The 13,980-nt window shown below is 39.7% G+C and overlaps 1 protein-coding gene across 4 annotated transcripts in view; it reads left to right on the top strand.

Moving 5' to 3' along the window:
* LOC127572877 (zinc finger FYVE domain-containing protein 16-like) overlaps positions 1-13,980 on the top strand; it is a 61,799-nt gene that overhangs the window by 36,965 nt on the left and 10,854 nt on the right. For all 4 annotated transcript variants that reach the window (XM_052020584.1, XM_052020582.1, XM_052020585.1 and 1 more), the window contains 5 exons: positions 714-839; positions 3,973-4,128; positions 4,552-4,776; positions 10,828-10,910; positions 13,465-13,569. In XM_052020584.1, the coding sequence (XP_051876544.1) occupies positions 714-839; positions 3,973-4,128; positions 4,552-4,776; positions 10,828-10,910; positions 13,465-13,569 (695 nt within the window). The remainder of the gene's footprint in view (positions 1-713; positions 840-3,972; positions 4,129-4,551; positions 4,777-10,827; positions 10,911-13,464; positions 13,570-13,980) is intronic.

The raw sequence follows: 13,980 nt of genomic DNA, 5'->3' as shown, positions 1-13,980 counted from the left end.
CCATTTATTGTTGGAATTTGTGGCAATCATATCTATAGTAGAGTCAGATAAATAGTAGTTAACTTGAATGTCCCTAAAAAACCAAAAGGATTCTAATCTTTGCAAATCTCAACATAAAATGAATCTTTCTGTTTTGAGAGATGTATCTAAATAAAGGAAAAAGTAACAGGCCACATGCCTGTTACCTTTGCTGTGCTCCATGTTATTTCTGGAGAGGTCTTCATTTTGATTTTTGGGTAGTAAATCACCTAACACTGTAGTTTTGCTAGTATTTGCTTTTCATATAAATGGTCATTTGATTAAATGGTCATTTAATATTTTTGGAAATGAACAACATTGGATATGTGGCATGTTGAGTTAAACTGGCAGATTTTGCTTGTATCTGCTTATGCTGTTATGTGTATGGCCTCTTGGCTCAATAGATAGAACTCGTGTTTCTGGGTCAAAAGGTTGGAAGGGCAGTCATCATATCTAGAATTTAACAGTACAATCTAGACTGAAATATTTATGCACTATTGAAAATTGCTTTAATCTTTTATTGATCTTGGACCATGGTTGACATGTGAAAGCAATGTCCTCTCCGCCCTGTTTCTGGATTTATTAAAGATGATATTGATGAAATTGGTATTCTGTAAAAATGTGGTCAAATAGACAACACGTCTTCACTATTCACAATCACTTTTTGCTTTATTCCCTTTATTCTTACTGTGGAGGCCAAGTGGTGGTGGAGGAACATCCAACTCAGAACCAGGCAATGTCGCTGCTAGAGGATGGAGAGCCAAATCCCTTGACCTTTGTGCTGAATGCCAATCTTCTTGTTAATGTGAAGTTTGTGAATTGTGAGTAGAACCACCAATTAACTAAGAAATATCTCTTTTTAAAACTGAGATTACGAGATCAGTTTTATGTCTTTATTCCTGACATTGAAGTCATTTCCTTCTGCACTTATCCAAAAATGTAGATCTGTTGCCAGAAGTTTGTTTCTAAAGTCTGCGTTTTCATGCATTATGCTAATCTAATCTAGACAATTAGTTTACGCGGATGATATTGTTTTAAGTATCCTGTACCTTTACCACAAAGCAACACATCTTTCAAGCACCTCAATTAAAGTGATCAGTACTGTTGGTCAGTTTCAGATTGAAAGTTCAATAGTTCTGTGTGAACGCCATCTTGGACACAGACTCCCATATCACATTATAGTTGTTTAGTTTTGCAGAGTTTCAGGTCAGTGACCTGTCCTCAAAACTGCAAAGATCAGCATGAAATGTTAACTCTGTTTCTCAGTTTACAGATGTTGCCTGGTATTTTTTGCCTTTGTTTCTGTTTATATAATCTACCTTTTTAACTGTCATGCTGCTGACCTGAGTTTGAATCCCTTTTAAGTAATCCAATGTCAATTCTCGAGTGTTTCTCTCACCATGGTCTGAAGAGCCAAATGTGGCTATTTACATATGCATGGAACCCCAAATCCGTGTTCTTCATGTTCCTGAGCATTCCCACTGAAGTTAATTTTACTGACCTCTTTCAATTCCTGCCCACATCATTTACCATTGTTTCCTTGATCCCTTATCAAGGGATCAACAGTTATTGCACGTTCCTTCAGAAGGTCTGTTCATTCATGGGTTGGATTGTACTTTCTGTGATTGCATTAACAATCTTGATTCACGAATGAGAACATTCACTTAATGATATTAACAGAAAGAAGACGGGGTAATAATGATTTTCTTTTTCTTCCTGTCTTGAGCACAGTGGGTCAAATTCCCTAATTCCACGTTGCTGTAATTCTGTGAACTTGTAGACAGAGGGAATCAACAACTGTTTATTGACAGTTCTTTGTATCATATTCTTTGACGAGGAACTAAGTGCGGATTAGACTGCTGTCAACCTTCTTCCCATTAAACACTAAACCACTCCATCCATGTGATCTTGGTTACTCTGCTTTTTATTTATTTTTTTCATGGGATCTGGGCATTGGAAACAGATTCAGCATTTATTTCCCACTTTATTCTTCTGTCTTGCCACACTCAGGAACCTACAAACATGCCCTCCCAAGTTCTCTCCTCCTCCCCCCACCCTCCCAATGTTCCTCTACACACAGCATCCTTTACCTTGTTTGTTCTCCCCACGGTTGGATATAAAATTAACACCTGATTCAGCCACAGCTAATCCAACCCAGTCAGAGCCTGAAGGTTTATAATTTTATTGATACCCAGCCTGACTTCAGTCCGGCACACATGGTCAGGTCATGCCAAGCTGGGGTGGGTCTTCAGGCTCTACACCACTACACACTTAACTGGATTGAATTCCATTTACCACATTTTTCCTACCTGGCCAGTCCACTTGTCTCTTCATGCATTCTTATACCTCCTCTGCCACAAAATAAATGATCCTGGGCTAGCTAATCTTTTGTCACAACCATAAAAACTTCCAGTTCATTAATTTACCCCTACCCTCACTACTTGATCATATCCCTCCTGCAATGCACCCATTGAAGTTAAATATCCTATGTGCTTTCTTTACCACCATCTCTTTCAATAGTGCCAACTTCAACAATCTGTGGACTCCAGGGTCCCTCTATTTCTTTATACTTGGCACTTTACCATTTATTGTGTACTCCATGCCTTGTTTGCTCTCCCCAAATACATTATCTCACTTTTAACCAAACTGAATTGTGTTTACCACTTTTCCACCTGACCAGTCAATTGATACCTTTTTGCTGCTGTACAGATTTTTTTCTCACCTTCACTGGACAGACAAAATCTTTTATCATTTGCAAAAATCTTCTACATTAAGTCTAAATCACTTCATTTCATGGTATGTACCAGCCCTTAAACCCTGTGAATAGAACCCAATTGTAATCATGCTTCCGATAACCAGAACCACTATTGAACAGACTAAGATTAGAATTACCTGCTCAGTTGCTGCTGCTTCCTTTTGGACTTTGGAAATTTAGGTGTTTCTCTTATCTTCTTTCCCAGTGATCCCACATGGCAATCTCCTGCTATCTTGATCCTGTTGATACTAATCTGTGAACCACCAATTTTCCCTCGCTCGTCCCCATTAATCTAACCTTGCTAAAGTTCTCTAACCTTTAATTGACCTGGATTTTCAAATTCTCTACCATTGCCTTCTCAAAAAAATCTACCTGTCTGTAGAACCTATTTTTCCATGTACACCTCCTTTTCCCCTTGAAGGTATGGGCTCTCAAATCTGTTCCTAAGTTCCTTGCAACTTTTTGAATCTGTCTAAGTCAGCTTTTCAATCGTCCCCAGAGGAGAGAAGCTGTAGCGAGGTCAAAAGGGTTTCTGTCATGGCTATGGTGCATTTTCTGCCATTTTAGAAGTCTTTAACGTGGCTCGTCCTTCAGTACTGGTCCTCTCCTATTGTGCTCAGATGTAGTATTCTGTCTGAACATCTTCCTTGGTTGTGTCCTGATTTTTACCCATGGGGAACCTTGTAGATTAAAATGCTGTGGTACATAGCATAATATTCAAGCTGTTGTTTCCTCCAGTTAAACATAGAAAAAAACCAAAACATTTAAGTTTTGTCCTTTTCTGACATAATTGACTTCCTGCCATATTTTCCAAATGCCAATAATGTCTTTAAAAATATAAGAGAAGCCAACCTCCTTTTAACACTTACCAACTCTTCCCACCTTTCTGTCATGAAACTTCAATTTCCTCTCTCTCTAGTTTTGGATCTTTCACCCACAAGATGACTCACATTAACACTCGCACTAATCCCCTGCTGCCCCCTGTCACTTCCAGCTTTTCAAACACCACTCGCATTTTTACCCGTACCTTTCTCTTCAGAAAGTTCTCAGAAATTTTATGGCTGGCAATGTTTCAATACAGATGATTTTTCAAAGGCATTAATACTGTTAAGTATATATTTTCCAAAAATTAATTAGAATTTTACCTAAGATTTAAATCATGAAATTTGATTTCATTTTTCTTTCTTTCATATACCTAGATGCTGCAAGTAAATGCTGGTGCTTTGTCTCTAATGGATTACATGGTGTAGGCCAGGCAGAAGTTGTCATTTTGTTATCATGTTCATCTGAAGAAAATGTAATTCCCAAAGACATCCTTAACTTTTATATTACACTGTATCGGGATGCATCTAAAGGTATGACTTTAATGCTCCATTATATAAAAAATCAAAATGCAAATACCTCAATTAAAATATACTTTAATATTAACAAACAGTTGTCTTTTTCATGTGGTCCTATCCTGAATGTTTGTTGCCTGCATTCTCTTGATTAAAATGTGATTTTATAAATTATATTTAAAATCAACTTAAAGAGGAAAATATAACAATATTGCGGAGGTCCTGAATTAATAGGTAAGTGTGTAGGAGTGAATTTGGGTCTTAAAATTTATTTCAGTAAGTTTTAACATTCCAGATAAATGGTTTTAATCTCAGATTCAACATTCTGGTTTAGTATTAAGTGCTGAAATGATGTGATTGAAATATTCAGTCTCTCAATGCTGCTAAACTTTGATGACTTGAAAACAAATATTGCTAATTGTTCTCTCTCGATTCCAACAGGAAAAACCATTGGAAATTTAGGAATATTTTCCTTCACAGAAAGTTTTCTAGGTAGTAAAGATCACGGTGGCTTCCTTTTTGTTATGCCTACTTTTCAGACACTAGCAAATCTGCTGATTCCAAGTAGTCCATTTTTGTTTGGAATTCTCATTCAGAAACTAGAAGTACCTTGGGCAAAGGTGTTTCCCATTCGACTCATGCTAAGATTAGGAGCAGAATACAATGGTGAGTTTTTACCTCTTTTGCAATAATGTGAACTAATTCTGACCTATCTGATGTAATGACTAGTGACTCTGATGGATTATTGCTTTGGTTAATTCCATTAGATTCTGCATAATCTCTTTATTTGACAATGACTTGGGTGAGGCAGAAAGACGTAATATTGAATTTTAGTTAATTGGGATGAGAGAATAGAATTATGAGTTACTTTTGGAGTAATGAAGAGAATTAAATTGGGATTGAGCAAAATAAGGCATAAATTTGCCTCTATCATTCAATGTGTCATTAAAAAATGGGCATAATGCCCAACAATTATAAAGGATACAAAAACTTCAGTCTTTAAACGGGCATAGGAGAACACAGACACATGAGCCTGACAGAGTAACATCGGGTTTGAGATGCATTAGAAGGCATCCTAAGTGAAAGGATAATTAAATACCTACATGTAGTGTGGCAAGAGGGAGCTATTAAGGACCTCAAGAAGATGATGGACATTTAGGAAACAAATTCCATGGATGCGATGTACTGAGGTTTCAGCAAGATTTTTATGATTTGCTACATAAGAAGGTCATCGACAAGATAAGGCTCTGGATTAGGAGAGAAACTTCGCCAAAAGTAGTGTATGAGGCTGCATGGAACTACAATGACATAATAAATGGTCACCACGAGGTTACAACAGGTATAAATTAACAAGGTGCTATGGAATTATATAGGTATGATTTGGAGCAAGTAACAAAGCTGCAGTAACACGTATATAATCCCAAACTTTGCACAGAGATTCAAATAACAAAAACACATTTATATTAGCACCTTTCGCTAACAAAATATCCCAATACGTTTAAAACACAAGCAGAGTAAAGGAAATCTGGTCTGGATAATTTGAGAAGAGATCAAGAGACTACTGAAAGGAAATCATGTGAAAATTTAACTAAAATAACTCCAGAAAAATAACAGGAAGTGATTTGATGGTATTGGTCTTAACAAAAAAATGCATTATATCAGCAGTGCAGTATATGATCGCAGCAAATCGTGTTAACCAGATGTTGAGCTATATGGTTAACTGGATAAAAAAAACAGATTATATAATGAAAGAGTTTATTACTAGCGCCTGGTACACAGTTTGGACTGTCAAAGATATTTCAGCTTTGGATATAGTGTAAAACAAAATTGCTGAAGTCATCTGAGCTAATAGGGGTGTTTGATGAGCATGGCAATTTTTTTGAAGAAGCACAGAATTCTGAAGGGAACAAGCAAATTGAACACAAGTACTGTTTGCTAGTGGTCACATAAGGAACTTAGTCATTCCTCTTTGCTAAGGTATAGGCAGATCCTAAAGAAGAGAATACATTAAGATAATTTTTCCCATTGCCTTTGATTTCTGACAGCTGGTTGAACAACACTTAGAACCATAGAACAACACAGCACAATACAGGCCCTTCGGCCCACCATGTTGTGCCGACCTTCAAACCACGCCTAAGACTATCTAACCCCTTCCACATATCCCTCTATCTAAAATTCCTCCATATGCTTATCTAACAATGTCTTGAACTTGACCAACGTACCTGCCTCCACCACCACCCCAGGCAGCGCATTCCATGCACCAACCACTCTCTGGGTGAAAAACCTCCCTCTGATATCTCCCTTGAACTTCCCACCCATTACCTTAAAGCCATGCCCTCTTGTATTGAGCATTGGTGCCCTGGGAAAGAGGCACTGGCTGTCCACTCTATCTATTCCTCTTAATATTTTGTATACCTCTATCATGTCTCCCCTCATCCTCCTCCTCTCCAATGAGTAAAGCCCTAGCTCCTTTAGTCTCTCCTCATAATCCATACTCTCTGATCCAGGCAGCATCCTGGTAAATCTCCTCTGCACCCTTTCCAATGTCTCCACATCCTTCCTATAATAAGGCAACCAGAACTGGACACAGTACTCCAAGTGTGGTCTAACCAGAGTTTTGTAAAGCTGCATCATCACTTCGCGGCTCTTAAACTCGATCCCACGACTTATGAAAGCTAACATCCCATAAGCTTTCTTAGCTACCCTATCCACCTGTGTGGCAACTTTCCGTGATATGTGGGTATGAACCCCCAGATTCCTCTGCTCCTCTACACTGTCCAGAATCCTGCCATTTACCTTGTACTCCGCCTTGGAGTTTGTCCTTCCAAAGTGTACCACCTTACACTTCTTCGGATTGAACTCCATCTGCCACTTGTCAGCCCAGCTCTTCATCCTATCAATATCCCTCTGCAAGCTTTGACAGCCCTCCACACTATCCACAACACCACTGATCTTTGTGTCATCTGCAAACTTGCTAACCCACCCTTCCACCCCCTCATCTAAGTCATTAATAAATATCACAAAAAGTAGAGGTCCCAGAACCCATCCCTGTGGGACACCACTAGTCACAGCCCTCCAATCCGAATGCACTCCCTCCACCACAACCCTCTGCTTTCTACAGGCAAGCCAATTCTGAATCCACACAGCCAAGCCTCCCTGGATCCCTTGGCTTCTGACCTTCTGAAGAAGCCTACCATGTGGAACCTTGTCAAATGCCTTACTAAAATCCATGTGGACCACATCTACTGCACCACCCTCATCAATCTTCCTGGTCACCTCCTCAAAGAAGCCTATCAGGCTAGTGAGGCAAGATCTTTCCTTCACAAAGCCATGCTGGCTATCCCTAATAAGTCCATGATTCTCTAAATGCTCATAGATCCTATCTCTTAGAATCCTTTCTGGTAGCTTACCCACCACAGATGTAAGGCTCACTGGTCTGTAATTCCCTGAACTATCCCTACTACCATTTTTGAATAAGGGGACAACATTCGCCACCCTCCAATCCTCTGGTACCATCCCTGTGGACAATGAGGACTCAAAGATCCTAGCCAACGGTTCAGCAATCTCCTCCCTCGCCTCACGAAGCAGCCTGGGGAATATTCCATCAGGCCCCGGGGACTTATCTGCCTTAATATTTTCTAACAGCTCCAACACATCCTCTCTCTTGATATCTACATACTCTAGAACATTACCCTTACCAACACTGTCCTCAGCATCATCAAGACCCCTCTCCTTAGTGAATACCAAAGAGAAGTATTCATTGAGAACCTCACCCACTTCCACAGCTTCCAGGCACAGCTTCCCACCTTTGTCTTTAATCGGACCTACCTTTACTCTAGCCATCCTTCTGCTCTTCACGTACGAGAAGAAAGCCTTGGGATTCTCCTTAACCCTACTTGCTAAAGCCTTTTCATGTCCCCTTCTCGCTCTCCTCAGCCCTTTCTTAAGTTCCTTCCTTGCCACTCTATATTCCTCACGAGCCCTGTCTGATCCTTGCTGCTTACACGTTATGTATGCTGCCTCCTTGTTCCTAACCAGTTGTTCCACCTCTCTTGTCACCCACGGTTCCTTCACCCTGCCATTCCTTCTCTGCCTCACCGGTACAAATTTATCCCTAACATCCTGCAAGAGATCCCTGAACATCGGCCCCATCTCCATAGTACATTTCCCTTCAAACATGTCATCCCAATTTACACTCCCAAGTTCTCACCTTACAGCCTCATAATTCGCCTTTCCCCAATTAAATATCTTCCCATCCTCTTTGCTCCTATCCCTGTCCATGACAATTCTAAAGGTTATGGAGCAGTGGTCACTGTCCCCCAAATACTCACCCACTGATAGATCTGTCACCTGACCCGGTTCATTACCTAAAACTAGATCTAATATGGCATTTCCTCTAGTCGGCCTGTCAACATACTGTGTCAGGAATCCGTCCTGGACACACTTAACAAACTCTGCCTCATCTAAACCTTTGGCACTAAGCAGGTGCCAATCAATATTTGGAAAGTTGAAGTCTCCCACTATAATAACCCTGTTATTTTTGCATCTTTCCAAAATCTGCCTCCCAATCTGCTCCTCAGTATCCCAACTGCTACCAGGGGGCCTACAGAATACTCCCAGTAGAGTAACTGCTCCTTTCTTGTTCCTAACTTCCACCGATATTGACTCTAGAGAGGATCCTTCTACATTATCCACCCTTTCTGCAGCTGTAATATTGTCCCTGACCAGTATCGTCACCCCTCCTCCTCTTCTCCCCCCCTCCCTATCCCTTTTAAAACACTGAAAACCAGGAATATTCAATATCCATTCCTGCCCTGATGTCAGCCATGTCTCTGTGATTGTCACAATATTGTAGTCCCATGTACTGATCCAAGCTCTCAGTTCATCTCCGTTATTCCTGATGCTGCTTGCATTTAAGTAAATACACTTTAGCCTATCCGCCTTACTACTTTTATAGCCTGTACTCTGCTTCTCCTTCCTCAAAGCCTCTCTACTTGTTAGATCTGACTTTTCCCCATCCCCTTCTCCCTCTGACCTACTCCTCCGGTTCCCATCCCCCTCGCAAACTAGTTTTAAACCCTCCCGAACCACCCTAGCAAACTTGGCTGCAAGGATGTTGGCCTCCCTCAGGTTGGGTGTAACCCATCCTCTCTGTACATAAATCATACTTATACTCCATATACTTATACTTCATAAATTGTACTTATGTTAAAATGATTGCCCAGCCATAAAAGTAATTACTTTATGTTAGAAATCACAAGAAAGTTAATCCCTTTGAGTTCTGGTGTTCAACTCGGCTCCCAGTCTGGTTTGGAAATATCATTCAAGCATTGACGATTTCCAATCACGCTGGATGATTTTGGTGTATAGTGTGTGGAAGTGCCAGATGCATTGTGGAGAATTGTTCTTCAATCTTTTCCTCCAGAAGACATTTGATAATATGCCACATAACAGGCTTGTAACCAAGATTGAAGTACTGAAGATTTCCAGCAATGTTGGATGATTTTGTTGAATGGTGTATGAGACTCAGGTGCATTGCAGGAGTTAAAGTTTCAATCTGTTCTTTAATTCCTCCTTCTAAGCAACAATTGACAATGTACCACATTGTCATCAAAACCTATGGAATAAAAGAGGCCAGAATAGCCTAGAGAGAAGCAGCTAAGCAGTGGAGAACCGTGGTTTTTTGGGCAGAAGGGCAGTGATGTTCCTCGGGTTGGTACTAATGCTATTGTATTTAATATTCAAAATGATTTGGATGACATACGGGGCACAATTTTTAAATTTGATGGCACAGAACTTGAAGATGTAGGTCACCGTGAGGAATGTGGTAGTAGATTTCAAGGAGATATGGACAGAGGTGACATGAGAGTTAATGCTGTGAGATGTTACATTTTGGTGTGAAGAATGAGCAGATAGTAGTGGCAATATATGGAGGGCTGAATTCTTGAAACGGTACCAGAATTGGGAGGTTTGAAGTTATTTATGCATAATTCTTTGAAGGTAGCAGAGCAGGTTGAAAACGTACAAGATCCTGGGCTTCATAAATGGAAGCCTGGAAGACAAGAGCTAGGAAGTTATGATGACCTGTTCCACTGATTTGGCTCCCACTGCAGTATTGTGGCCAGTTCTAGGCAGCAGGTTTTAGAAAAAACGTGAAGGTTGTAGAGAGGGTGCAGGGAAGATTAAATAAAATAATTCCAGGGATGTGGGACTTCAGTTACATCGAGAGTGGAGAGGCTCGGGTTGTTCTTGTTGGGACAAAGGAGGTTCCAAGGATTAAGTTCCATTGTTTGTGTTCTCTGTATGCGGCCTAGCCGACGGAATGCTTCCAGTGTTGTCTTTTGTCATTTCATATTTCCAGCATCTGCAGTTCTTTTGATTTTCATCAGATTAATACTGATAATCATATGTGATGGCAATAATTGTCATAATATCCCACAAGGAAGTATCATGCATAATGAAAATCTCCATGGGAAGTTTTTGCAGTATTTTACAATGGAATATGGACCCATTATGTCCCATTTTATCTCTTTACAGCAACAATTAGGTTACCTTTATTTAGGTTGCCAGAAGATTGTGGTTTGCTTTTAAATATTTGTTTCTAATTTCAGATCTGCAAGTAATGGCATGCAAACCCTTTAATTGCTATTTTCAATTTATTTTCATTTATCACAGCCACCAACAGTGGTATTAATTGGTCTGTATTTTCACTTACAGTTTATCCTTGTCCTTTAATGAGTGTTCGATCCCGTAAAGCACTGTTTAGTGAAACTGGTCATACCATCATGAATTTGCTAGCAGTAAGTACTTGTAGTTTATATTTTACTTCTAGCATTTTTGTCTACCTTTCAACCCTCCTCATTTCTCATACATAAACATCTTTAAACGAATACAGACTCATTCCTGCTTCTGGTAGAAACCCAGATCGCAACATTAAGCAAATTCAACACAAGTGAATGGAAGTAAATTTGAAGAGAATTATTAAGGTGCTATAAGCACTTGTAAGTTTTGTTACAAAGCAGGTGAAGAGAAATAGGAGCTTTGTTTTAGAAGTTGATAGCATGGAAGTTTGCTGAACTCAAAGTACGTAAGTCACTTGGGTCAGATGAAGTGCACCCTTGGTTTTGAGGGAAGTATGGGAGGAAATCGCAGAGAACTGACCATAATTGGCTCATTGAAGCTGGGGTACCAGAGGACTGGAGGCTGACAAATGTTACTCTTTCCTTCAAGAAAGGAGGTAAGGGTGACTCTAGCAACTACAGGCCAATTAGTTTAACATCTGTGGTGGAAAAGCTTTTTAGAAATGTCTGGGACAGGATTAATGGTCACCTGGAGGAAAATGGATTAATTTTCTCTGCGAGAAACTGCAGAGTTGTGGACACAGCCCAGCACATCACAGACACCAGCCTCCCCTCCTTGGACTCTGTATATACCTTTCGCTGCCTTGGTGAAGCAGACAGCATAATCCAAGACCACCCACCCACCCGGGTCATTCTCTCTTCTCTCCTCTTCCATCGGGTAGAAGATACAGGAGCCTGAGGGCACGTACCACCAGACTTAAGGACAGCTTCTACCCTACTGTGATAAGACTATTGAACGGTTCCCTTATACAATGAGATGGACTATGACCTACCTTGTTGTGACCTTGCACCTTATTGCACTGCACTTTCTCTGTAGCTGTGACACTTTACTCTACTGTTATTGTTTTTACCCTGTACTACATCAATGCACTCTGTACTAACCCAATGTGTAATGAATTGACCTGTACGATCAGTATGCAAGACAAGTTTTTCACTGTACCTTGGTACAAGTGACAATAATAACCGAATACCAATAATTGAGGTGAACCAGTCTGGATTTGTTAAGGACTAAAATGTGTTTAACCAATTTGATAGAATTTTCTATTAAGGTAACAGACAGTGTTGATGAGGGTAATGCAATTGATGTGGTGTATGTGGATTTCTGGAAGACGATAACAGGTTTATCAGGAAAGTTGGCGCACATGGCATAAAAGGAACATTAATGACATGGATACTAAGTTTGTTAAGTTACAGATAATGGTGGTTGTGGTGAACTTTGGACTGGAAGAAGGTGAATACTGGCATTCCCCAAGTGGTCTGTGTTATGGCCATGACTTCTTTAAAAATCTATGCTAGTGATTTGGAGAACAAGCTACAATTCGTAAATATACAGATGATCGAAAACTTGACAGTAGTGTGCCTGCAAGAAGGATAGTAATAAATTGTAGCAGGATATAAACAAGTTGAAAGAATGGGCAGACACATGACAAATGAAATTTAATGTGGGGTGATGCATTCTGATGGGCAGAATGAGGAGAGGCATTATAGAGTACTGTTCTAAAAGTGGTGCAGGAGCACAGGGATCTGAGGGTTTAGTTCAGACTAAAGGAGAATGAATTGTTCCCTAAAAGCCATTACTTTTTTGATCTATATTAATGACCAAGACTGGGAGCGCAGACCATAATTGGTAGATTTGCAGGTGACCCACACTGGGGGTAAGGGTACTCAACTTGTTAAAGTGGCAGGGCCAGCTGAGAAACACATTCATCAAGTGTACACAATTCAGGACTTTTACCAATGGAGGCACAGAGCACACAAACTGGAACTTTTTATAAAATACTGGTCCAGTCTCAGTTTTGGTTGTCTCATTATTGGAAAGCTGTGAAGGCATTAGAGAGGGTGCAGAATAGATTTTTGAGGATGGTCCCTGGAGTGAGGGACTATAGTTGCAAGGATAGATTAGGGTTTGGGACAGTTTCTTTAGAGAAGAGGAGACAAAGAGGATAACCTTATGTAAGTGTTGACCATTTTAAAGTTTCAAAAATGGATGAATCTGGCATATTGGCAGATGAGTACAATTTTGAAAACATGAGTGTTGGATTGTTACTTGATTTGATTGTGAGTTACTTCTGCCAACTTGGATAACTTTGCAATAACTTCTGAGTTCACCTGTCTGTTCTGGATCATTCTTGATATCTAGCTAACGTAGAGCATTGAAGCAGTTACTTAGTGTGAAACTAGAGTTATGTGTAGGGGTGGCAGATTTCCTTCCTTGGAAATTATTTAGTAAACAATTTGGGTTAGTTTGCTTTTACAATTAATTATACTGGTGTTGACCAAATCACTTCAAAAAAAGGCTATGAAATTTCCAGCATCTGCAGAATTTCTTGTTGTCTCATGGAATTTCAGTTTGCAGTTTAGGTATCCATTAAGCAACTGAATTTCAAGAGATTATTGTGTCGCTGTGAAACTAGGTGCTTAAGATGAAACTTTATTTTGATCATACCCCTGTTGAAATTTTGCCATTTGTTCTCAGATTTTTCTCTCTTTGTAGGATCTTCGAAATTACCAATATACTTTGCCTACAATTGAGGGATTAGTGCTTCATCTGGAGATGGGGAAGAGCTCAATTAAAATCCCTAAGAGAAGATACAGTGAGGTTAGTAACAAAGTAAACTGCATATCAGGAATCGGAGAAAATGTTTTTTGTCAGTCTCAATAATAAATGCATTGTTAGTTGGAGGATCAAAATATCGAAACTTGTATTCCTGGCATGGTCTTGAATGTTGAATGCTCAGATAATGAAGTGATAAATTCTTGCAGATCTCTAAATTCAGTTTGAGTATTGAAATCCTACAATACATTGAAAATAACTTCATACCAAGTGCTAAATACATACTTAAAACATTGTTGAAAACTCTTCTAATAGGTTGATTGTTACAACAATTCCAAGTTTCTCTCAAAAGCATCAGTATGTTTAGCCTGTCTGATTACAAAGGTGGCAACATGCTTGTGACTTAGTTTTAGCCTACGTCCGTTCCTTGCGTTTTTCCCCCTGAACAAATTGCAT

The sequence above is a fragment of the Pristis pectinata genome, chromosome 7 (assembly GCF_009764475.1).
Source record: "Pristis pectinata isolate sPriPec2 chromosome 7, sPriPec2.1.pri, whole genome shotgun sequence".
Lineage (NCBI taxonomy): Eukaryota > Metazoa > Chordata > Chondrichthyes > Rhinopristiformes > Pristidae > Pristis > Pristis pectinata.
This window is presented reverse-complemented; position numbering and strand designations above follow the sequence as displayed.